Source organism: Melanerpes formicivorus, unplaced genomic scaffold, assembly GCF_026170545.1.
Source record: "Melanerpes formicivorus ecotype bairdi unplaced genomic scaffold, bMelFor1.0.p_v2 SCAF_20, whole genome shotgun sequence".
NCBI lineage: Eukaryota > Metazoa > Chordata > Aves > Piciformes > Picidae > Melanerpes > Melanerpes formicivorus.
The window spans coordinates 14206512-14232677 of NW_027142372.1; the positions used below are offsets into that span (position 1 = coordinate 14206512).

The window sequence follows — 26166 nt, forward strand, 5'->3', positions numbered from 1 at the left end:
TTAAAGCTTCAGAGGTTTTATTCTTCTGTGGAAATGTTTGCTTGTTTTTGTTGGTCTGAGTTCTTCAGAATAACTGAGGGAAAGAGCCCCAGGTGTTCACATGATTGGGTTCAGAAGGGTCTGGTAGGCAGTGGGAGAGTTTTTCAGTACTTCCAGTGGGACAAGTGGGATGGGGATGTTCTGTTCACACACCACGGCCTCGTACCGGGGAGCAGCCTCCAGAGCGAGAGCTGACAGAGAGATGGATGAAATGGGCTGCTGCAGGTCCTGCAGCCTGACTGCGTGGTTTGCAGCCTGTCCTGTAGTCCCAGCTGCTGCTGCTTCTTCCAGGCTAATGCTCAGAGAGATTTCATTTCTTTGGCAAGGGTCCGTAAGAGAATACGGGGGGGGATCCTCCGTGGGGATATAGATTTGTGTTGCTCCTGGCCCCACACATTCATCATAGCTGAAAAGAGAAAGAGAAGATTGTTTTCATGAGATTCCTGTGAGTAACCCCACAGTATGTTATTGACAGCATAACAGGGACAGGTGGAGTGAGAAGAAAAGTATCATCTGGTGTTTTGTTCCTCAGCCCCCACCCTTGCTTAGCCTGCCTTGTGAGATGCTTGAGTGCAGAGGATTTTTGACAGCACATCTCTACCTACCTGGAAATAATCCCTGAGCTCTCAGGGGAAGTTCAGTCCCCATCCTCCTGCAGGAAGGTAACCTGGCAGCACTGCTGAGCTCAGCTCCCTGGGCACAAGCCCAGCTCCTTGCAGCCAGTTATGCAGGAGGAGTAACAGTGCTGGCTCCCAGAGCTGTGCATGCTGCAGCAGTCACCGTAGGTGTGATACAGCAAGGGCTCCTTCCTCCTCTCAGCTGCTTATAGATAGCTAGATCAGAAAATGGCTGGGGAAAAGGAAGTGGTCTTGGCATTCTGCAGTTAGGAATTAACTTTTAGAGAGCTTTGGATGGTGTCTAGCAGAGGATCACATTGACTGTTGTCCTCCTGGTTTGCAGGTCTCTGGTGCTCAGCCAGCAGTTACATGTAGTGGGGTGTCCTGGGTGCAGGTCTGTGCTGGCAGGAGCAGCAGATTGTCTTCACAGAGTGCAGGTTGGAAGGGACCTCAAGGATCCCCTGGTCCAACATATCTTGGTGATAGTGGAGTTGAAATGAGCTAGCTCAGCACCCTGCCAAGCTGAGTCTTCAAGCTGTCCAATAGAGGGGAATCCACTGCTCCCCTTGGAAGATGATCTCTTGGGAGGCTTCCTAAGCCTAAGGGCTCTGCAGAGATTGATTGCACTGTGGCCACAAGGAGGGCTGACCAGAGCTGATGAACCTGGTCTGTTACCTGGGTGGTCCTTGCATCATCTGTTTGTCCACAAACTACAGCTGACTCCACTTTTCCTATCAAATCAGCCAAGGTCTAGTGGTCTGAAGGCAGATGCTGCTTTCCTGGCTCACTGGCTACAGGCAAAAGTGAGGAGGAGTCCTAACATCATGATCTTAAATGTTGGACCTGCTTTGTTTGTGGCTGCCTCGTTTAACTGTTTCAAGACCACTGAAAATCCAGTTCTGAAGGAGGGAACGTTTTCTGTAAAATCCCAACCCAAACAACCAATCCTCTGCCTACTCTGCTGACCTGAAAAACAGTTTTGTGGAGCCAGACAAATGAAGCCATTTCCTCAACCATGCTAACTGCAGAGCTATTAAGATCTAGGATCCTTCCTGAAACTCTGGATATTTAGCATGTGTGTTCCCAGTAGACTGCAGGCAGTCATTCTGCTCCTGTAATTGCATTACTGCCAGGCTAAACCCAAGCTAATAAACCCTGCTTCTGAATGATAAGTGGCCTGCAGCAGGGCAGCTTGCATTGCTTGTAGTAAGCTCAAATCTACTGCCCTCAACCATGGAGGACCTGCCTTACAGAAATACTTGGTTCTGCTGCACTTGTTCACACCTTTCCCTTGCAGCACCTTTGACTGTTCCTAGTCTGGGTGATGAAAGTGGGGCTTAGGGAAGGGAAAGGTGAGAAAGGGAAATCTTAGTGCTAGGTTGCTAGGCAAATATAGAGTCATAGAATGCATCCAGCTGGAAGGGACTCTCTAAAGTCATCTTGTCCAACCCTCCTGCACTGGGCAGGGACATCTCCAACAAGATCAGGTTGGTCAGGGCCACATCAAGTCTGACCTTTAAGGTCTCCAGGGACGGGGCCTCAACCACATCTCTGGGCAACCTGTTGCAGTATTCCACCACCCCCATGGTAAAGAACATCCTCCCCAGATGTTGCTGTTTTTACTTCCCTGTTACATTCATGAGGACAATGCTTTTCAATTCAGATGAGAACATATGGATTTCCCCATCAACAAGAATGGCATTCAAAAGATAAAGCTGCTCTGAAGATCCTTTGGAAAATGTGTTTTCTACCTAAGTTACCTCCCCAGGTGATGAGAACTGTCTGATACTTGAAGGCCACTTCTTCAAAGGTGCTACACAACAACCTAGGCAACTATGGCTCTCCAGAGCAGGCTGCAATGGCAATCATCCCCCTTCAGATTACTCAGACAGGATGAACAATCTCCATCCATCTCTCCCCATACCAAATGCAGTATCATGGCTAGGTATGAGGTGTATCAGGAAGGTGCCTACTTCAGGTCTGCTAGACCAGCAGGGCTAAGAAAGCTCAGAAGTGAGACTTGCTGAAAAGTACAGAAAGCTTTAAAGGTTTCTCAAATTTTTATTGCCCTTTGATTTGTTTTTTCTGCTTCACTTTTCTCTTTGCTGTGATCTCAAGGAGAGCAGCACATGAAAGTTCTTTAAAAAGTATCTATTTTTCTCCTGGAAGTGAAAAATTGAGTGGTGAAACAGTGTCTTCCAAAGAAAGATGTTCATAAGCAATTTTGCTCGTGTTTCATGAGCATGCCATCAAAATCATACATTTTAATGTGACCATTAGTAAACAAGAATTGGCTGTACCCCTGCCTTTATTTAGTGAAATATTCTGCTAAGGAAAGCATGAATTTAGACTTGAACTAACCAAATTCTGTCTATATTTGGAGTTTGTGTGACCTGCATTTTTGTAGCAGATACAGGTCTAACAGATTTATTTCTTTGCAAGTGCAGGGCTAGAACACTCTGAACCTTAGAGAAATGCTTACCAGGGAGGTGAATCAGGATACATGACGTTGACCTGAGAAAGTGTATCCAGATAGGAACCAAAATCAAAAGCTGGGGGAAACTCCTCCATGCAGGTGGATCTCAGCTCTCCAAAGGAGCCACCATAGGAGAAGCCATCTGGAGCTGGAAAACACACAATTAATACTTGCTGGGTTTCTCCTCCCTGGTGGATTCTGTGAGACATTATCACTGTTTCACAGAATCATAGAATGGTCTGGCTTGGAAGGGGCTTCCAAATGTCATCTAGCCCAACCCCACTGCCATAAATCATAAATCAAACCAATCTGAGGCAGAATAATTACTGATCTGAACAAGCAGGATTCACAGGAGCTCCCTATACCACTAAGAGCACGTTAGCATCATCTGTAGGTCATAGAATCCTAGAATGGCTCAGGTTGGAAATGACCTCAGAGATCATCTACTCCAACCTCCCCACCATGGGCAGGGACATCTCTCAACTAGACTTGGCTGCTCAAGGCCTCTTCCAACCTGTGCAGGGAGGGGGCATCTACAACCTCCTTGGGCAACCTGTTCCAGTCTCACCACCCTCCTTCAAGAATTTCTTCCTAATCTCCAGTCTAAATCTCCTCCCCTCTTCCAGCTTAAATCCATTCCCCTTTGTTCTGTCACTAGAAGCCCTCAGTGCCATCATTAATGATGATGACAGCTGAAATGATGTTCTGCTGCACTGTGGTTGTGTTTATATCCAGTTATTCACTTCTGTGCTCAGAAGTAATTGCCCAGCCCTTTTGTAGGTTGGTGCCTGCTGCCAAAGTGGCAAGCCTCCAGGCTTTCCAACACACCAAAGTTACATTCTATGCTATAGCAAGGCTCCAGTGGGGTATGAAGATAAACTGTGAGGAGTCTGGTGATGGAGAAGAACTCCTACGCCCTATCAAGGGGAAACAAGCTGCCTATGAAATGCTGTCGGCAGTAGCCTTGTTTACATTAACCACTAACTGCGGAGCTTGCACCATTCAGAGCCAGTGCAAAGATGCTGTTCAACAGCAAATCTGCCCCTGACCTGCTTACCCTGGCGTTTATGTTACTTTTTTATCCCTTGCACAGCAGGCAGATGCTTTTTGTTGCCCATAGCACCAGATAATAACCAAGTTAAGCATTCTCTTGCAGTAAGTAGCTGGCTTACCATAAACAGCATCTCTCCTGGGATGTGGGTGTCTTAACCGGCCGTCCTTGCGCAGGCTGCCGACGATGATTGTGATGCAGGACAGAAATAGCACAAGTCCAATCACTACTCCAGCTACCAGGAGAGGTGAAACAAGTAAACTGGTATCGTTTCCATTTTCACCATAGCTGGGCAATTCACTGGCTGCGTTGCTCTGGTTCAAGTGGACTTCTGCACAGCAGAGAGAGACTGTGTCAGTTGTGAAACGAGACAAAGCATGGTTATACAGATACCAGATTGAAGGGCTTCAAAGCCCTAAGAGACAGCCTGAGGCAGATCCACTGTTTGAATTCATGCTCATATGGACAAGTTTCTTCACAGGAAGGCTTCTGAGGCTCTGCAACAGGCTGCCCAGGGAGGTGGATGTACTGCTGAGGGATGTGGTTTAGTGGTAGTGGCTTAGCGGCAGTGGTGCCATTGTGAGCTCTAGGCCAGTGTCTGGACTTGATGATCTCAAAGGTCTCTTCCAGCCTCAACAGTTCCATGGAACTTCTATGAAACTTATTTGTTAGACCTGTTTCTAGTGCTGTTAGGAACTGACTCTGGGTGGGGGTGTCACTCAGCAATCATTTCCCTGTTATTGGGGAATGCCCTGCTGGAGTCAGTAAGGGATGCTGTGTAATTTTATTTGCTTATTCCTGGAAAGATTCTCTTTGTCATTAATTGATTGATGTTGAATGTGGAGGAAGAATGTGAAAACTCAAAACTGGGGGCTCCAAGCAGAACAGAGCAAGTGTACAATGTTACTAGGGTTGAAAATATTCCAAGGCTTTGCAGAGAAGGTTTTGGGCAGGAGGGAAAGAGAGGAGACAGCTCTCATAGAATAGGACATGCTTGTGCTTGTGGTATGAGCCAGCAGCCAAAACACTGATTTGGAGCAGAGTGAGGAAGGGACTCAATCAGGATTCTTAGTGAGGCATCAGACATGGCTTTTTATTAGGCAGAAGCGTGGGTGATGTGGTGGTCCTCTTGGCAAACATGAATGGTTCAATGCTTCAAATAGAAAATTCTGTACAGTGAGAGTGGTCAGACATTGGAACAAGTTACCCAGGGAGATTGTGGATGCCCCCTCTCTGGAGGTGTTCAAGACCAGGTTGGATGAGGCCTTGAGCAACCTGGGCTGGTGGGAAGTGTTCCAACCCATGGCAGGCAGGGTTGGAAATGGAAGATCTTGAAGGTCCCTTCCAAGCCAAACCATTCTATGATTTTATGGTTTGTACATGGAAGCTTGTTAGCAGAGAGTTTTCAGCAATCTTTTCCTTTGGGATGTTATCACTTTATTGTCTTCAAGTCACAATAAGCTTAAAAAGAAGATGATGGCTTCAAGCCACTGTGTATTATCATTGGCTGCTACTTGACATTGAGAGAACTGATTAGAAATACAAAATACCTGGGGAATTAGCATGTAGTAGGGGTTTTGGTAACTATTTAGAAGCACTTAGTCTGGAGAAGAGGAGACTCAGGGGTGACCTTATTGCTGTCTACACCTACCTGAAGGGGGGGTGTAGACAGGCAGAGGTTGGTCTCTTCTCCCAGGCAGCCAGCACCAGAACAAGAGGATGCAGTCTCAGACTGTGCCAGGGGAGGTTTAGGTTGGAGGTTAGGAGGAAGTTTTACACAGAGAGAGTGATTGCCCATTGGAATGGGCTGCCAGAGGAGGTGGTGGAGTCACCATCACTGGAAGTGTTCAGGAAGAGACTTGATGGGGTGCTTGGTGCCATGGTTTAGTTGATTGGGTGGTGTTGGATGATAGGTTGGACTCGATGATCTTGAAGGTCTCGTCCAACCTGGTCTGGTCTGGTCTATTCTATTCTATTCTATTCTATTCTATTCTATTCTATTCTATTCTATTCTATTCTATTCTCTTGGCTGTTGGCTGGGAATCTTTATGAGCAATTAAGATGGCCAAGAAATGTGCTGAGCTGTTACAAAGCATTTTCTGCCAGAAAGCTTCATTTTCTGAAAATGAAATAGACTGTAGCACTACATCAGAAAGGAATGGCAAGCTGAACACCCTGAGCACAAAGAGCTTTTGGATATAGAATATGGTGGAGGGGTAGGTTCTGCTGATCTCATTGCCCTTGCACTAGAGCTAAACTGCCTCCAAATAAACCAAGTTCTAATCATGTTTCTTATTTGTACAGTCGTTTCTGTTAACTCTGTTGGTTATGTGTCCCCCAGGTGTGCTCCCCTGCTGCTTGCCATATGTCTTCATGCTTTGTTTTTTCTCTTTCAGATTGTGTCTTTGAAAGATTCAAAATCTCCCAGCAGTGCCAGCTAGCTGACATCACAACTGCAGAGAGTTGACACCTGAACTAAAAGCACAGGTGGATAGTTTCCTGCTAATTTTGGCTGGCTTGCAAAGATAAAAGGGAAGACTCAAGTTGCTTGCCCCCATGAAGAGGACATGAGCCTGAGGTGTGAGCTTTTTCTTTTGGAGACTTGTGTGATGCCAGCCTAGTGTAAGTACTGGTGTTTGGTCCTGTTCTGCTTTAGAGATTCTCTTATGCTGTTTGTTTGTACTTCAGGTGTTTTGCTTGCTTGTTTGTTTGTTTTTAATTCTAAGACAGCCCATTTATCTAGCAAGCTCCCAGGGCTGCCTTGGCTGGAGCATGTTGCCCAAGGAGGTTGTGGCTATCCTTTGCCTGCAGGCGTTCAAGGCCAGGCTGGATGAGGCCTTGAGCAACCTGGATGTAAAAATTGGTTTTATTCATAATAAAAATATCTGGAACTTCATATAATTCTCACAAACAGAACAGCAATAGCAGGGGCTGCTTGTTTGTTTTCTTTTGGCTTTTGTTAGGGGAGTTATATTTTTTGCCATGCAACTGAAAACTGTGCACAATACCTGCCTAAATGTGCCTTATTACTCCTGTTCAGAGGATTAGTTCTACTGGGTGCACAAAGCACTGCTTTCCTCCAGTGAAGGGAGTTTTGTAAGCAGGCATGGCACAAATGGAACATGCTGGCTGTTGCAGTCATGAATACAATGCAAGGGGCACATGTGGCTGAGTGAACTCTTAATTTACCATGACAGTGCTAGTGGAGAATTGCCTCCTATCCATTCTGTGTTGGACAGTGAACGATCAGCCTGAAAAACCCTTTCAATATCACATGATGCTACTTTCCCTAGTGCTCCTGCAGCTCAACAGACCAACTTGTAAAGTAACTCCAGGTAACTGAGTTGGCAGCTCGTGGTTTCATGGCCGTGGTGGTGTTAGGTTGATGGTTGGACTTGGTGGTCTTGAAGGCCTCTTCCAAGTGAAACAATTAACATAGAATTCTAGAATGGTAGAATGGTTTGGGTTGGAAGGAACATCCAAAGGTCATCTAGACCAACCCCCCTGCAGCATGTAGAAGGAGGTGTAGTACAACTCAGCTTTTTGTGGCATACATTGTGCTTTCCCCTTCTCACTAACCTTGGAAGGAAGGTTCCTTATACCTTGGAATGTTGGAGTTTCAGATGGGTCATATACAGTCAGGGTGAAATATGATGGTAGGCTGAACATGAGCCTGCAGTGTGCCCAGGCAGCCAAGAGAGCCAATGGCATCCTGGCCTGCATCAAGAACAGTGTGGCCAGCAGGAGCAGGGAGGTCATTCTGCCCCTGTATACTGCACTGGTTAGGCCACACCTTGAGTCCTGTGTCCAGTTTTGGGCCCCTCAGTTTAGGAAGGATGTTGACTTGCTGGAACGAGTCCAGAGAAGGGCAACAAAGTTGGTGAGGGGTTTGGAACATTAAGTCCTATGAGGAAAGCCTGAGGGAGCTGGGATTGCTTAGCCTGGAGAAGAGGAGACTCAGGGGTGACCTTATTGCTCTCTACAACTACCTTAAGGGAGGTTGTAGACAGGCAGAGGTTGGTCTCTTCTCCCAGGCAGCCAGTACCAGAACAAGAGGACACAGTCTCAGGCTGCGCCAGGGGAGGTTCAGGTTGGATGTTAGGAAGAAGTTCTATACAGAGAGAGTGATTGCCCATTGGAATGGGCTGCCCAAGGAGGTGGTGGAGTCACCGTCATTGGAGGTGTTCAGGAGGAGACTTGATGGGGTGCTTGGTGCCATGGGTTAGCTGTTTGGGTGGGTTGGATTGGTTGATGGGTTGGACACGATCTTGAAGGTCTCTTCCAACCTGGTTTGGTTTATTCTAAATAAAGGTTTATTTTGGTGTGCATGTTTTGTGGGGGTTTGGTTCATGCAAGACAAAGCCCTTTGTTAGCAGTGGCTTCTCTGTCCTTCACTTGCTTGTGTCCCAGATGAGACAGAAAGGGAGCGCTGCATGTAAGCAGGAGTTATTTTCCTGGGTACTGAAATAGTTGTGGGCATTTTAATTATCTTTTTTCCTGAGGACACATCAGCTCTAGGGAAGCTGTAATGGTTTCTGTAATTGGCCATTTGATCTCTCTCACTGCATTTATATGTTCCAATCATCATTAAAAAAATATAGAATCAACCCTTCAGTTGGACATGAGACTGTGTGTTGGGGACGCTTCAGCTTTATTTGATGCTCTCAGCTTGAAGTGAATGTGGAGCATACTTACAGGTACAAAAGCTGCCCGTGACCTTGAGACGCTTATCCAAGGCAGAAAGGGTGGCCTTTCCTCTGAGATAGCTAACTGCCTTTTTATCATGTCTGCTGGCTATCAGATAATGACTTTCCTCTTCTTGCATTGACATCCTTATTATAGAGCCAGAATGAGTAAGATTGGATCGGCAGCAGCCTGCAAATTGAGAATGTCAGCAGCAGCGCGAAGGCGGCGGCATGAGGGCTCAGCAAATAAATCTTTTCAGATGCTGTGGCTTTAGGGTATTATGCTGATGCCACAGCAGCATGTAGAGGTGCTGCTTCAAATTAACAGGGAAAAAAATCTTCCCCTTTTCAGATCCATGGTCTGTTTCATCAACATGATAAATACCACTGCAGTGAAACCAATCACTCTGGAAGTGTAACAGCCTGCTTAGTGATGGACAATGTGTTTCTTCCCTTATTTTCTCATATACAAACAACTTTGAACTAATACAATTTTATAAGCAGGACCCAAAACCATTACTTTCTTCAGGCACTCTGTGTTGGGGCTTGGAAATAACTATGATGAGAATCCCATTTCACCCATTAAAGTAAGGTTGCCTTCATAAACTTGGGTCCAGCTTAGGTTGGCTGTGGCTTGACCAGGGCAAAAGCAATGATTTTTTAGTTCTTTTTTTCTCTTTCTGGTGACAAAACTTGGTAGTGTCCCCATCATAAAAAGGACACAGAGCTGTTGGAGTGAGTCCAGAGAAGGGCCACAAAGATGATCCAAGGGCTGGAGCACCTCTGCTATGAGGACAGGCTGAGGGAGCTGGGGTGGTTCAGCATGGAGAAGAGAAGGCTGTGGGGAGACCTTAGAGCTGCATTCCAACACCTAAAAGGATCCTACAGGAAGGCTGCAGAGGGCCTTTTCAGGGAGGGTGTGTAGAGGCAGGACAAGGGGGAATGGTTTGAAGCTGAGAGAGAGTAGGTTTGTAGAAGAATGGTTGACAGAAACTACTTAGAAAATAGTGACACCTGCCATACTGATTGAGCTGTGTATGTCAGGAACAGGCTTGAGTTCTTAAAATTAAAATGGGTTTGCAGTGTTGCTCTGCACTGCCATGGGAATGATGGTGTTGCTATCAGAGGGTACACAAAGCCTGTAGTGTGACTTACATTATCATTTGTATCTGTTAAAGCTCCAGCAGGCTCTGTCTGCATAAATCAAGGGGTTGTCTCACACCATTAAGAAGTGATTTTGTCTGAATAGGACTAAGACTTCTCTCAGACAGCTGCAGGAATGTCAATAGCTGCAAACAGGTATTGATCCTTGGGACAGTTTCAGTCAACTAGTTTCTTTGCTGTAAGGAGCCACCAAAATTCAAGGATACTGGAAGATCTATAGAAATTAAATTACTCAAAGGTTACTACTTGAAACTCTCGGGGAGGGGGAAATCCTCTCTTTGAAATCCCCATTGGGAGTCACCTGTTGGGTAAATCTGAGTGCAGGGCTTGCCAGGCAGCCAGACACCAGCCCTTGTATGTGCTGTGTCTAGGGGCTGCTTGCTGCACATCATACACTCTGTCCTCTCTCCTATTTATCTTTGTCTGGCAGAGCTGGCAGGCTTGAAGAGGAGAGGAGACTTACACCACTGACAGGCTGGGAAAAGTAAGTTCCTCCTAGCTGACAGGCAGTGGTGTTCCTCATGAGAGAGGAAGCCCTGAACAATGTCTACTGCATTCATTTACCAGATCTGTCAGGATGATTACTGACTCTATGAATTATGGTCCTATTGCCTCTCATTAATTTAGCCCAAGACTTCTTTCCTCTCATTCTCTCACTGATTATGAGGTAGGTGTCTTCTGCACTGCTAATCCTCTACCCCACTAAGTCTTCATCACCACAAGTTCATGAAACATTAGAAGAGGAATCAATTGGATTGGACCCTGTATTATCTTGTGCTCTGGCTCAGTTACCTGCTCACCTTCCAGTTACTCCCAAACATGAAATTGCAAAGCAGCAAGCAGACCCTTCCCCAAGGTAGGATTCTAAATGAGCAGGATGTCAGTGAGATGTTCTGGGGGCTTCCTGTCTGTCTCAAGGCTGCATTCACACCAGTTTTACATGTGCAGGTTCAAAGTACGTGCACAATGATTATGTCTTATGCTGTGTTAAATCACACTCTAAGTCTGCACTTCCCATGACCTGTAGCAGAGGAATGAATTACCAGCACACTATTTTCCTAAGCTGAGAAATCACTTCTAATGAATATTATATGGGTTATGTGATGCTATAAAACAGGGAAAGAGAGACTTGCTCTGTAAATGTGGCTTGCTGGTGTTCTAATTGATGCTTTCATCTCTTCTGCAGTGCAGATTACTGTGCTACTTTTTTCTTTGTGGCACTTTGGCTGTTAGATTTGTCATTGTTTGCATTATATTCCTTGGGAAATGTAATTTTCACAGAGGTATTTTTAATCCTGGAGTCACAGACTTGTAGAATCATAGAATTGCTTTGCTTGGAAAAGAGCAATCCTGATTATGCTCTAGAATAATAGCCCATGCCTTATTTGTTGCATTTTTGTATAAGCCTGGTGATGTTTCCTTCCTCCAGACAACAAAGATTAAGAGGTTGCATTCTCTCCCTCTCTTATTGGTGCATTTTTATCATCAGGTAAACTTCTTGTCAACTCATGTTCCAGGGAGTATTTCCAGAATGGAGGTGGCAGTCAGCATGGACCACATGCTTTCTTGCCCTAACAAAGGCTTGTGTACTGACCTCACTGTATCCTACTTAAGTGATCAATCTCTTTTCATAGCCTGACCTCTTTGTTTCTGTGCCAGTCATGCCCTTCTGCATGCTCTTGCTGCACTGTATCACATAGCCTACTCCCATTGTGGAGAGTCAGATTCCTGCAGCAAAGCATGTGTGAAAAGGAGCTGGCTGAAAAGCAGAGGGATCTACACTTTATTCCCTTGGTATTAAACTAGTTTCAAGGAAGAGAAATGCCTCTCTGCACTGCTGAGACTGAGCCAACGGTTTCCATCTGAGACAGGGCGAGAACAATGCTAGTTGTAATCCCTTGCTAAATGCAAATAAGTTCTGTGTCTCTTTCTTCTGGAGACTGCTTCCCTGAGTCAGTGGAGCTGATTTACATTTTGGTGACATCTCCCCGAATTTTGCCAACACAGCTCATTACTGCAAACATTGTGTCAGTTCTGACATTTCTCTTTGCTGGGAGAATCCCCACAATGTCTGCTTTGGGTCTCAGACTGGCGGCTTGGCTGGCAGAGGCACGCAGCAGCAGCGCAGCCTTAACCGTTGCTGTCCCTCAGCTGGCAGAGCACCATTCCCTGAGCTGAAGCACCATGGCTTTTTATAGAATCATGGAATTGTTTGGGCTGGAAAAGACCTTTTAGGATCATCAAGCCCAACTTCAACCCACCACCACCATGGCCATCAACCCATGTCCTAGAATTCCATGTCCACACTTTTCTTCAACATCCCCAGGGGTAGTGACTCCACCACCTCCCTGGGCAGCCTGTTCCAATGCCTGACCGCTCTTGCAGCAAAGAAATTGTTCCTCATCTCCAACCTATTCTCTACCCTGACAATTTCAGGCCATTTTCTCTCCTCCTATCACCTGATACTAGGGAGAAGAGATTGATACTCACCTCACACCAACCTCCTTTCAGGAATCTCTTGATCTGTCTTACTAAGCATCACTGGACACTCTCTCATAAACAAATGTAATCCACAGAACTAGTGATTTCTCCTGGAGATTAGGAGGGAATTCTTGAAAATGGGGGTGCTGAGACACTGGAACAGGTTGCCCAGGGAGGTTGTGAATGCCTCTTCCCTGGAGGTGTTCAAGACCTGGCTGGAAGAAGCCTTGACTAACCTGGGTGAGTGGAAGGTGTCCCTGCCCGTGGCAAGGGGGTTGGGGCTAAATGATCTTCAAGGCCTCTTCCAACCCAAACCATTCTAGGATTCCTTGATTCAGTGGCCTGGGAGAAGCCTGGATAGAAATGTGTAAAGAGATAGGAAATTTCTCATTTCACATTCTTCTGTTGGATTAACTGTAGAAGGAGATCTAATGGACTTAAACTGGAATGAATAGAAACAAAAGAATGCATTCACTGGGCTAAAATGACTGTGGTTACTCTCAGGAGCTGTTATGTTTCTGTAACAGTTGTTTAAACAACAGTACTGTGTCTCCTGTGAAATCTGCTTTTCTGACAAGAAGAGTTCAAAATTAAAGTCTGGACACTATTCAATTATTTTCCACAGTCTCATGACAAGATTATGTCAATCATCCTGGTGGGCTCCAGGCAGGATTATTCAGAGAGAACTTTCCTTAGGCAGGATTACCTATAGGACTTTATATAAAGCTGCATAGAGAGTGGTGGAGATTATTAATCCAAATGGCCTCTGTGCTTACTGGAAAGGGAATCTGCAGGATTATCTGTGTAGATGAAGCTTTTAGAACAAACATAAACCTGGTTCCTCTTAAGTCTTAAGAGTTATTTTTTATGCAGTGCTTAATTAATAATAAGAAGAGTATCAAGAAGATGGAAACTCCCTTTTGACAAGGAGTCCCATGGCAAAGACAAGGGGTGATGAGGGCAAGTTACAGCTTGGGAGATTCCCATTGGACCCCAGGAAAAAAATGTTTCCCCATGAGAGCAATCAGACACTGGAATCCCCTCCCAAGGGAAGCAGTGGAGTGCCCTACACTGGGTGGCTTGAAAACTCAGCTTGCCAGGGTGCTGGGCCAGCTCATTTCAACTCCACTATCACCTGGAAAGATTGGAGCAGGTGATCCTTGGGGTTCCTTCCAACCTGGCTTTCTGTGAAGACATGAAGACATTAAGTGTCTGATTCTAAAGGCTCCAGTCATGCAAGCCTTGGAAAGAAAGAGAAATGATTGCACTGGGAGGCAATGATTTGCTTCAGTGAGGCAAACCCCTTGCTTCCTGTGAGAATGTATTTTAGCCTTCAGCACTAGATAGTACAGCTTAAAAAACCCCAAACTCACAAGTAACCTGAGACACTAAAAGATACCTAAAAATCCTTGTATGCATCTGAGCAGCAGTTCCTGGTACGGGGAGGCTCCGTTATAGACACTATTCTATCTGAGTTGATAAATGCTAGAACAAAAGGTTCTCATTTTATTCCCTCTCAAAGCCTGAGTACATGAATCCTGAATATTATGTTAGGCATTAATGACACAGTGGGCAGGAGGTGATTTGGAAGTCATTTCCCTTTCATTCTGTCATTAGTCTGCTTCCTTGGCTGATGAACTGCCTGTGTTTGAAGAAGCAGATCTTGCTCATTCCCCTTAGCCAGGCACAAATCCTAAATCCTCTGGGGTGACTATCCCTCCAGAGTGAGCACATGCAACAGGCTGAGGAATGTAACTGTTCATTGCTCTGTGTAAAGAAAAAAAGGCTTTCTCTGACCAAAAGAGAGAACTGTTGGACAGATGAACTTGTAAGGGCTGTCCTATGGAGAAGCTTTTTGGTTTTAAACCTGCATGCTGCACAACCTTTCATGTTTTTGGATTCTATAAACTGAAGCTGTGTTTAGAGGCCTGAATGCTCACATCAGAGCTGCTAGTTTAAACCTAGGTACCCTCAGAGAGGATCTAGTTCAGTCCAAAGTAAAAAAATCACTAAAAGGAGAAGACTCTGGGGGGACCTTAGAGCTGCTTTCCAATACCTGAGGGATCCTACAGGAAGGCTGCAGAGGGACTTGTCATGAGGGTGTCTAGAGACAGGGCAAGGGGGAATGGCTTGAAGCTGAGGGAGAGCAGACTGGAGCTTAGGAAGAAGTTCTTCGGTATAAGTATGGTGAGACTGAATAGGTTGCCCAGGGAGGTTTTGGATGCCTCCTCCCTGGCAGTGTTCAAGGCCAGGCTGGATGAGGCCTTGAGCAGCCAAGTCTAATTGAGAGGCGTCCCTGCCCGCAGCAAGGAGGTTGAAGCCGATGATCTCTAAGGTACCTTCTAACCTAAGCCGCTCCAGGGTTCTATGATTATCTAGTCCAGGCCAAAGTAAAGGCCCACCATGCTTCTGTGATGCATTCTGAAGAATTATAGTGCTGAGAGAGGTGCTTTGGCACTTGTCTGAAACGTTTCTGTGTCTGAAGTGTATCTAAAGTGACAGGTGCTGGTGCCTCGCTGGATGACACTCTGCTCTCAGGCTCATAACAGCAAATCAGTCTTTCCATTGTAAGATAATGACTTTTTCCTCCAGGCACTTTCTGATTTGTGTGCTCTGCTGTAACCATTGCAAATGATCTGTTTGTAGTTTTGAGCTCTTGACTACTGTAACATGTTCAGAGCAAACCTGTGACTATTAGGTTTTATTTTGTCAGCTTCTGTATGTTTGTCTGGGGCTTTTCTTGTTAGCACTGACTTAACAGCGTTGCATTTAGAGCAAAAAAGAGCTATTTGCATGTACTAAAAGGAGTTTGTTGCTACTCACTTGATGCACACCTTTCTAGAAGGGCAGAGAAGAATGCATATTCCTGTGCAGTGTTAAATGGCTGAAAGGTTTTCATGTGATCCAGACAAGATGCACGATCAAATCTGATGAGTTCCCTTTAAGTCTTCTGTGACGCCACCCTACCTCTAATCTCCACTGATGAACTTAGGGGTTAAGAGCTTAAGGTCTTGCCCAAATTCAGCTCTGGTGTGTCCTCCTGTTCCTGTTAACTGTAGCCCTTCTGGATTCTCAGCCATAAATTTAGAATTTTTCATGCTTCATGGATCTGACCTGAATCCTGCTCTGCTTAACAGGCTCAGATCAATTCTGCAGAGTGCCTGTGCTGCATGGGTGCTTGAACTCCAGTGTGAAGGCAGGTAGCAGGTTGTGACAATCAGGGATCTGTAGGCTAAACAGTGTTGAGGGCCTGCTGTCTACTCTGTGCATGTTTCAGAGGGCTTTATTTGGGATTAGTTCTGCCTTGCCTCAATACATCTGAGTGCCCATTAGAGGATGGATTGTCCTAGGCTCACTCCTGACACTCACTTCTTGGTTTGCTTTCACCTGACATGCATCTGCTCTCCCCTTTGTAACTTCTGGCCTTTCTGGAAGGTTGGGGCTATCTTCTGTGTCTGGTGTTGTGTTCACTAAAAACCCCAAGGCTGCAAGTATTTCTGGCAGGTCTTTAGTGACAAGCAGTATGTGACCCCTTGATGCATACCCTGTGGAATGGAGGGCTAAAAGTAATTTGCCCTATTAGATGCTGCTAGTTACAAAATGAGCATTTGAAAAGGAAGGTTTCAGAGTTAAAACTCTATCCTGTAATCAGTAAACAAAAAGTAAGAACAGAAAAACCTGAGATGGTTACATGACCAGGTTTGCTAGTACACAGCAACTGCTGAGATGACAACACACTTCTGTTCCTTAAAAATCCTCCAGCTCATCAGGGCAATGGAGCTGGAGAGGGGTTTGCAGAAGATCTCTTAGGAGAGGCTGAGTGAGCTGGGATTGTTTAGCCTGAAGAAGAAGAGACTGAGAGGAGACTTCATTGTTCTCTACAGCTCCTTGAAAGGAGGTTAGAGTGAGGCTGGGGCTGGGCAGGACAAGAGGTAACAGCCTCAGACAGCACCAGGGCAGGTTTAGGTTGGATATTAGGAATCATTTCTTCCCTGCAAGAGTGGTCAGGCGTTGGAACAGACTGCCCAGGGAGGTGGTGGAGTCACCATCCCTGGAGATGCTCATGGTCTTGTGGTCATGGAGGTGCTGGGTACAAGGCTGGACTTGATGGTCTTACAGGTATTTTCCAACCTTAACGATTCTGTGATTTTTCAACTTATTTGCAGCAAGTCTAAACCAAATGGCTAAAGCTACCTGCACTGCTCACAGAAGCTACCCTGTGACTCTGTAAGCACAATGGGTACCTGTGACTGGATGGAATTCCTCTCTCCCCTGCCCAAGCATTGTTTCAATAAGCTGGCAGTTTGTCTATTCACATTAACACTTTCAAATACAGAGTGCCCAGCCAGCAGTCACTGCTCTGCAGAGCTGCCGGTGTCTAATTGTTTCTGGCAATGGTGACTGCCTTTTGTAGGCTGCTTGTTTAAATCTTCTCCCCTCCTCATCTGGCATTACAGACCTGCAGCCTTCACAGCACATTAGCTTAATGCATTTTGAGCTTGACCAAGCCTTCCATTCTCACCACTGCTGATATGTCTGCTGTTGTACTTGAAATCAGCACACGGTGTAAATGATTTAGACAGATGAATAAATAAACCTCTAAACAGCCACATCCTTGCAAGAGCAAAACCAGCTCACATCTCACGTCTAGAACATTGCTACAAACACTGACTTGGTGAGCAAATGGTCTTTGTGTTCCTAGGTGGTGATGGGGGGAGGTGAAAGGTGACTCACTTGAGCATGTTAGTTTGATGGACATGTAGTCTCTGCCACAGTCCTTCCTGTAGCGACAGCGCAGCCAGTTCAGGAGGCAGAGTCCGTCACCACACTGCAGTTCTTCTTTTTTACATGGCAGGATGCTCTGCTCATCTGAAAGAAGAAGTGAGAGATGACTTTGTGTAAACAACAACTCCTTCCTGAGCAACAAAGCCAAGTAAATGCTGGAAGTCAGTCCTTCTGCTTCTGAAATCCCTGGGTGGATGAAGTCTCACTGTCCTCTTGGTCAGATGTGAAAAGGGTCTCAGACTCAAAGGAGTGTTTCCTGTACTGTGGTTGCTCATCATGAAATGGTGCTTGAGACAGATGAGGTCTGGGTGAAACACACCAAAGAAATCATAACCAATCCATCTTTGCCCAGCTTAACACACAAAATGGATAAATGAGGGGAAAAAAGACTGGATTAAGGGCTCTTTTAGCCCTTAATATAACTCTCTCACTATCCTTTTCCAGTTTGACAGTGAAATGTAGGAACTCAGTCTGATTGAACAGGGAAGAATTTTTGGAATCCTCTTAATAAAGCTCTCTGTAAATCTATGGAGACACAAACTCAGGCTTGGTTTGCAGAGACATGAAATACCTTATAGCAAGGTCTTAGAGCTGAGTTCAGGTTGCTTGATGTGAGCAGTCTAAACCATTCCAAACACAGGCTAATAAACCTTCAAGCCCAACTTGATAAATCTTTGGCCTTAACCATAAGGACACAGAGGGCTAGTGTGCAAATAGGTACCTGGCAGAGGCCAGGCAGTTTTGCTGTATCCTGGATTTGTTTGCTCTCCAGTATTTTTAATTTGGAGTCTTTTTCCCACCCTTCCTAGCTGCAAAATGAGGCACTGGAGTGATTGTTCCTGACTTCCAATCCTCCACATAGCTGCTCCAGGAGATGTCAGTACAGTTCTAAATACCACCAGCACTGACAGCATCCTGTTACAGTAAACCTTGGGTTGTAGGCTAGTACCTGGCAGCTCTGGAATCTAGAGACCAGCAATCAGATCATACTGGTTTGTTGCAGTACACTTCCCAGATGCCTTCTGTATTTCTCTGACAGTTTTGGGATAAAATGGCACAGAACTCCAGCAATTAATCTTGTGGGGGTTCCTGTTTGGTTTGGGTTTTTTTAGTGTTAAAACAGGACAGAAGCAGCTGCTAAACAGTAATTACTTTGTGGTACCAAACACAGTCCCTGTGTAAATGGGAACAGCTTTTGTGAGCTTTAGGCTGGTTACAAAGTCATTGCAAATAGCAAGAAAGAATTCACCTGCAAGAAAATGCTGTGAAAAGAGAGGAAGACCCCAACAACCAAACATGTATTAGAGTAATTGGTCCTGATATGCACCTCACATATTTATAGCTTCCATAAAGACTGTTTTAGTTCCTAATGTAGTTTGAAGTGCCCTAGATTATTTTAAACCTCTCTGAACTTGCTCCAGTCCCCAAGCTTTCCTCCCTCTCATTCACTGTTGCTGTTTTCATTAGTTGGACACAGTCCTGCTCTGTCACTACTTACAATTTCACCCTGTCTGGATGTAAGAATGTTTGCTACAGTTCCTGCAACATAAAATTCCTGTTTTCCTTCTTGCTGCTTTGCTGGCTCTGCTTTGAAGGTCACTGGAAGATAAATGGCTCTTCTCTCATCCAGAAAGTAATACCACGCTTTCTGTTTCTGCCAGTTGTTGTTGAGCTGTGTCACTCACTTTGGGTTATAGTCTGGATGAGAATGCTAGAAAACCACTGTGATGTTTTATTATCTTCAAGGAGAACCATGAAGACTTTGAACTGTAAGAAATTACCTGGGCAGAGCCTAATGTTTCAAATTGAAAAGCAGTGCAAGACAATGACTTCAACTACATAATCATATGCAAAAGTAAAAGCAGAACAGTGGAATGGTGGAGATTGTCTAGCAGCAAGTCTGTTCCTCCAGTTGGGCCCAGAAACAGACAGATATGAGACTGGACAAGGATGGGGGGTGGAGGGGGAGATGCTACAGGAGAAAGTAGCTAGTGCAGCATCTTGTTAACAAGAATCAGTGCCAGACAGCTACCAGTCCAGGAGGGCCTTGCTTTCTCCTTCAATTGCTAGGTCATCTAAAGCAATCAGTTTTTCTGCCAACCTTTTTTCCCCCCTTTTCCTACCCCCTGTGTTATCCAGACACCTGCAATCTGGAAGGACAAGGCCAGTTACTTTGTGCAGTACCTACCATGATATAACATTAGCCTCAGGTAGGTCTTTTAAGTAGAAGTAATCCTGTAACAATTTCCTAGAAAGGTTGGACCAGATGATCCTTGGGGCCCTTTTCAAGTTGGCATTTTGTGATTCTGTGTAATTTTGTAGCTACTACAAAATAGGGCTAAGATGCTGTAAACCTGTACAGGTGAGATGTTTACAGAGCTGCTTCTCTTAAACTATGAAACTAAAACAGATGAATTACAAATAAGAGAGATTCAGAAGTTTAAAAACCCACAAACATTTCACTACTTCTGTCTATACTCATGGAATCATAGAATTGCTTGGGTTGGCAACCCTAAGGTCATCCAGTCCAACCAGCAACCCACCACCACCAAGGCCATTCAACCATGTCCCCAGGTGCCATGGCTACTGCTTTTTGAACACCTCCAGGGATGGTAACTCCACTACCTCCCTGGGCAGCCTGTTCCAATCCCTGACCACTCTTGGAGCAATGAAATTTTTCATACTCTCCAACCTAACCCTCCCTTGGTACAATTTCAGGCCATTTCCTCTAGTCCTAGCACCTGATCCTCGAGAGAAGAGACCAACCCCACCTCATTGCAGCCTCCTTTCAGAGAGTTGTAGAGTGCAATGAGGTCTCCTCTTCTCCAGATCAAACAGCCCCAGATCCCTCAGTTGCTCCTCACCAGCCCTGTTCTCCAGACCCTTCACCAGCTTTGTTGACCTTCTCTGAGGATAGGCAGGATCATAATTCATTGCTTCTAACAAAGAAAGAAAACAATTGCTGAAAGGAAAATCTTCATTTTAATGGTAGAAGTAAAGGGATTTGCGTGCATGAAACTAAATCCAGCAATTAAAAGATAAGAAACTTAGAACTGAAGAGGCCAAAGAAGCAAAGTGTCATAGAAGCACTATTTGCATTAAGAACAGACAGTGAAGTGTCTGGAATGTCCTGCAATGCCTTGCCTTAGCACATGGTCCTTGGAGACTGTGGCTGGCTCAAAGTCAAAGCATGTCAGCATTTTTGCAAAAGTCTGAGGGATTTCAGGAAGTTCTACCAAGATAGATATGAAGTCTTGCAGCTAAAATCACTGTTTGCATAGATGCTGGCAAAGCCAACTCAGTTGCTTGCTTCTGCCAGCTCTGAATCTGAAGCCAAATTTTCAAAGCATCTGGAGATAGAGACTCTTAAGTAGGCTTTACAAAAATGCATAATCAGGTGTCTGCCTCTCCTTGAAAGATGCTTTGCATTAAGGTGTCTGGGCATCTACTGCATTTTAGGTGCCTGAGCTCCTAGCTCAAATACAGTCATTATATAATAATGAAATGTCAGACTGCAAGAGTTACCAGCACTCAGCACCTCAAACATACCTTTTCCCTTCTCTTCCCTGAGAGGTTTCTTAGATCAAACTTGTACCACTTTGATTAGACTCTCCTCAAACACCAAAGCATCATTTCTCTATATTTGCTCTAATAAAATTTGACTCTAATATGTATTTCTGCAAGGGAAGGGATTCTAATCTATCATTCTCTCCACTAAAAAGTATGTAAATCAGGAATGAGAGGTTGGAGTCAGGAGAAGCTACTGAAGCTAGAGCACTCAGTCAGTGGTTACAGTAGAAATGAATGATTTGGAGTTAACAGCCTACATCTTCATAAAGGACGATGAGAAATTGCAGGCTTAGAGAGAAATTGATATCCTCCTAGTACAAAATCCAGTCTAATAAATGAAAGGGTAAAAAAAATCATTCTTGATGTGACTGGGATAATTTCAAGCCATCATAAAACGAATTGATGGCAGATACTGAGCAGGGTATCGCTTATTAGGGGAGAGGAATTCTGAGGCGTGGTTCTGGTGGCACTTGAACACCCTTTTCTGCACAGATGGAGTCATTCAAGCTTGAAGCCCAAGGTGGAAAACTACAGTGTTGATGTTTTCTGCAGGAACCCAGTGTTGATCTGTTCTGGAGGAACCTACAGGGAGAGATGGGTTCCTTCAGGAAACATCAACACTTTGGGGGGGGGAGGAAATCTGAAGGAAAATAAGGAGCAGATTATTCTGGGGATTAAACTTTGCTGTGCACTTAGAGATGAGGGGGGCAACTGGAGTGTGTTTCTGTCACTGCCTGGCATCACAGGCACACATGGCTTCTGGCACTCTCTGCTAATGAGTGCTAGATGTTGGTGCTTTGATTGCTGACACTTCTCAAGGCACCCCACAAGTGGCAGGGACTATGTTGCTGCAGGGTGCAGACCTGTCAGTCTGTCTCTTCAACTTCCTGGCATAATGCACTCCTCAGGACACCAACTCACAGCAGAACTGTTGTGCACAGGCCTGAGGCAATTTCCTCTCTTTCTGAGTGTCTCTTTATCTGCTGTAGCCAACAGAACCACTGTAAGATACCCAAATTACCCAGTTTCTCCACCTGTTTGAACTGCAGGCATTTGTGAATGTGGAGTTCTGCTCATTGAGTGCTGGGCTCTACACAACTGTGTTAAACTGGCTGAGTTTGGAGACCATTCTGGGAAACATGCAGCATTTGCCATAAAGAACAAGAGCTGCAGGCTACCTAGTCTGTAGCAGTGCAGAGAGCTCTCTATTCTTGCTGTGCACAGAAAGATTTCCTTGTTTACGAGTAGAAGCTTGTTCAACCTTCCATTATCCTGAGGACTCAGAGCACAGCTGGCATCCAGCTGTGCTGTTACTGTGTAGGAGCTGAGTGCTGAAGGACAGCATCCAAAGTGTCTACTCAAGGGCCTGCTGGTTTCAGAATCAGGATCTTCTGCACTTACTTATTGCAGGAAGTATGTCCCTGTGCCTGGCTTAGGGTGGTTTTCATGCACAAAGAGAGGACAGTCACATGAAGAACACTTTTGTTCCTTCTTATGTAGTGAGATAATTCTGTTTAGTGAGACTAAGTCTGCAATATCTAGAAAGGTTAAAACACAGGAGTCTTGACACTGGATTTTAAAATGCTATCTGCCTATTTTATAGCTTTGTTTTTCTTGCTCCATGCATACAAATGAATTTTCTGGAGATAATGCTGACTCTTCACTTTCACAATTCTCTCTACCTGACCAAAAAGCTAAAAACACTTTGCAAAGAAAATACAATGTCTCTCTCGGAGAGAAACAGCTAAACCAACACATTTTAACAGCAGATTTAATTTCCTATCACAAACTTCCATTAATGCTGGAACTGTCAACCTGCCTTGGTGCTGTGTGGCTCAAGTCACAGAACTCCTGAACATTGACTTGGCTTTACATCTCTGTCCTGTATGAGAGCAATATTCATGAGGCACAGCTGACTCTGCATGAGAAGAGCTGCAGCCCAGCTCCTGGGCTTCTGCACTTACAAATTCAGCGTTGGGAAGGTAAACAGCACTGGTACCTGGCACACATCAGCTACACATTCTGTGTAGCTCAAGTACACAGTTGACAGTCTCCTTCCTGCAGAGCACAGTCACGGCCTGGGATGACACTAGTCTCTTTCCATGCTCTCTATTAAGGCATTTTGTTCTTTTTGTTTATTGGCTAATGCTCACCTTGCATTGTGTTGATATCACCTGTAATTGCCAGCAGTTTAGGCCCTACATATCACAGCCCTCATGCAGGAGGCCAGAATGCTGGGCCTGGCTGAAGTCAAATCAGTTAAGGCCAAAGTAAAACAAAAATACTATCTTAAGAACACTTAATTTGAAAGAGATGTAGGTGCCCATCTGGAAATTAGAGCAACACTCAGACTATTGCTGCAACAGCCCTGTTACAAAACTCCACTAATCTGAAATGAATGCCATGTCTTGCCATGTAGAAGTTGTCTCTAGGATGGGCAACAGCAGGGAAAAATCTAAGCCAGGGAATGGGTAAGAAATGCTATCATTCTGATATGGATGCCCAAACTAAACGTGCTGGCTACACTGGTGATGACAGGTGGTCATCTATTAGGTGGCCAGAGAGTGAACAATTTCCAGCAGCTACTGATTTTGCACTTGTTCCTGAGCCCAACTTTAACATGTTTTTAATAGGAGCTTAAGGTATAACCAGGCAATCTGAAAGATCTCACTTTGCATTTACTTGGGTTCTGCACTGTCTTTAACTTCATCAATCAACTCTGCTCCTAGTCACCAAGGTTTTCCTAGGGTTAGCTCCTCCAAACTGTTGGGAGAAGCTGATCCTGACATTCTGCATAAGTTCTCCAAGTTGGTAGGTTGTGGCAGCAGACACCAAGCTTGAGAATATTTCTTGTGTGTGAATGATGGTAGCTGCCTGACACTTTTGTTCCTTTGTGTGTGCTCAAAAGTAAATCAATCTTTGCCTCTTCTTTCTTTAAACTTCAGGTTTAATCATATGATTTCTCACCCATGATGGGCTTGGAAGTTTATACCCATGCCATAAGCTGTGCTGAAAAGTTGTAAATAGATTTTTCTTGATCTGAAGCTCTTGCTCTGAGAAAGATCTTGCTTGTTTTAATTGTTGTGGGTACATTTTTGTCAGCATGCATCCAAGAGATTGGACATGCTGCTTTGATTCCCTGAATACGTGTGGTTCTCTGCCAAAACAGGAGCAGAAGTGCCTCCCTATAATGTTTTATTTCCTCTTAAAAAAAACACCTTCATGTAATACCTACAAAAATCAGTCACAAAAAGGAGAGGGAAAGGCAGTCAGATGTCAGGAGTTTTTATTTCCATGATTGGAGGTAATTTTTAGCCACGTTTATTTCAGCAGGGAGTGCCAAAATTATATCAATTTTGACTGATGTCAGTGTGCTCAGCCTGTTAACTCAGTTTTAGCAGCTCTGTGCTAATTTGCTGTTGAGGGAGAAAATGCTGAAAAGGATTATTTTATTATTATTTTTTTTCTTCCTTTAAAGAAAAAAAGGAAATATTGAAGATGTGAAATGTCATGTTCCTCTACTTCAGGCAATTCTCTCTCTCACTCCTGTGAGTTTTTTGTCTGTATGAAGAGCACAAGGTTAATTCCATTTCTGTTAACTCAGTTGTTTCCTTAGTGAGGAAGCTATTGGCTTTTTAATGGATTGATGTTTATCTGCTAGAGGACTTTAAATACAATATTCCTACAGCTGTACATGGCTGCAAGGCATGACATTAATGCAGTGAAAAAGGGAGGGGGGGGGTTTAAAAAAAAGACTACTTACAGAGAGTGGAATAATTGCTGCCTAGTCCAATATGGATGGAGCTTCCAGAGATGAGAGGAAGATGGATGAAAAGAACTAAGAAGGGAAAAAGGGGGAGGGGAAAAAGAAAAGTCCTTAATAGCAGTTTGTTTTCATTTTGCAGCCAGCTGTCAGCTGAAGACACATTGTGGTGTTAACCTGCACTTACTCTCTGGGGCAGGGATTACATGGTTTGGACTGTCACTGCATGCACAGAGGTAGCTTGGATGGGGGTGAACAAACCAAACAAGTCCTTGCTTCATACTTCCAGGACTTAATCCAATTTAGGAAATGAATTATGTAGGACTCTAACGACTCTTAGATGCCAAACTCCACGTACAAACAACACTGCTATATGTAAATATGCTAACTATTGTTGTTCAGTCATTCCCCAGTCTCTGACACAGGTACCCATGCCTGTAAAACACAATTGTTCCCTCATTTCAGTGCCTCTTGCATGCATTAGGGGGGTGGAGGGGTGGGTGTCAAACTGGGTTGAAATAAATTTATGCCCAAATTTGATACGTATCCCCCCTACGCATTTCAGCTTCAGTATTTATAACTTGCACGTCAAAGATTTATACTTGCAGGCACCAAAATGCACACACGAGTAAAACGTGTCCTAAATAACAACACGTTTAGATTTCTGGGGAGCTGGGTTCCTTCGCTCCTGCAGTTGCATACACAGCCTGACCCCTGCCCCAGCCCCGTGTGGTGCAGGATCACCAAGGGGGCTGCCCGGGCGGCCGTGACCCCCAGACGGAGCCTGCGGGCTCTCTCCCGGGTCGCTGCTAGCTCCAGCCCCCCAACCAGCTCCTCCCCTGCGGCCCTCCCCGGCCGCGCTTCGCTGGGCGCCGGGCTGCCGCTTTGCCGGGGCGGGTTCCGGAGTAACGCAAACTTTCCGCGGACAGCCGCCCCGGGCCGCCGCCGCCGCCCCCCGGGGCAGCGCCCTGCCCGGCTGCCGCCCCTTGGCCGCGCCGAGCACCCCACGCCCCGTGCATCGCGCCTTACCCCAGCACACAGGCGCGGCCGTTGTCTCCATGCGCCTCGGCCGCGACTAGCGGGCGGCCAGGCGGACACAGCAGCCGCCGACAGACTCGCCCCGCCGCCTCCTTCTGCCAGGGGGCCGGAGCGGCGGCGGCGGCTGGACGGAACCGGCGCCCATGGGCGGAGGGCGGGGGGAGGCGGGTGACCTCCGCCCCGCGGGGGCCGGCCGCAGCTCCCCCTGCCCTGCCTCCAGCCGGGGCGGGGGGCGGTGGAGTCGGGGCCCGAGGGGTGTGGGGTCCCCAGGGGAGAGCGGGGCTCGGGGCCGGCACAGGCCGCACGGCGGAGCCGTATGCCCCCGGGGTGCTCGACGCCGCGCATCTCCGGGGGCTTGACTCGGCGGAGGGTGGGGTGGGGTGGAGGCTGGGCTCCTGGGGCCTGGAATGACCCCGGCTCCGCGCCTTGTTCTCCCTCTGCCGTCTCGAAGGGAAGGGAAGGGAAGTGTCAGGGCTGCTGCGGGGATTCGCTGGCTG

The 26166-nt window shown here is 45.8% G+C and overlaps 1 protein-coding gene across 2 annotated transcripts; it reads right to left on the reverse strand.

Annotated features, from left to right (window-relative positions):
- BEAN1 (brain expressed associated with NEDD4 1) lies at nucleotides 1-26166 on the reverse strand. Of its 2 annotated transcripts, XM_068150885.1 has the most exons (6): nucleotides 25661-26166; nucleotides 24632-24706; nucleotides 17248-17382; nucleotides 4305-4514; nucleotides 3139-3280; nucleotides 1-445 (listed from the first exon to the last, which is right to left on the reverse strand). In XM_068150885.1, exons 1-6 carry the CDS (start codon nucleotides 25689-25691, stop codon nucleotides 97-99), a joined length of 942 nt encoding a protein of 313 aa, XP_068006986.1. In that variant the 5' UTR covers nucleotides 25692-26166; the 3' UTR covers nucleotides 1-96. The 2 variants fall into 2 exon arrangements, with proteins under 2 accessions (XP_068006986.1, XP_068006987.1); XM_068150886.1 differs by lacking the exon at nucleotides 24632-24706 and having other exon boundaries at nucleotides 25661-26165.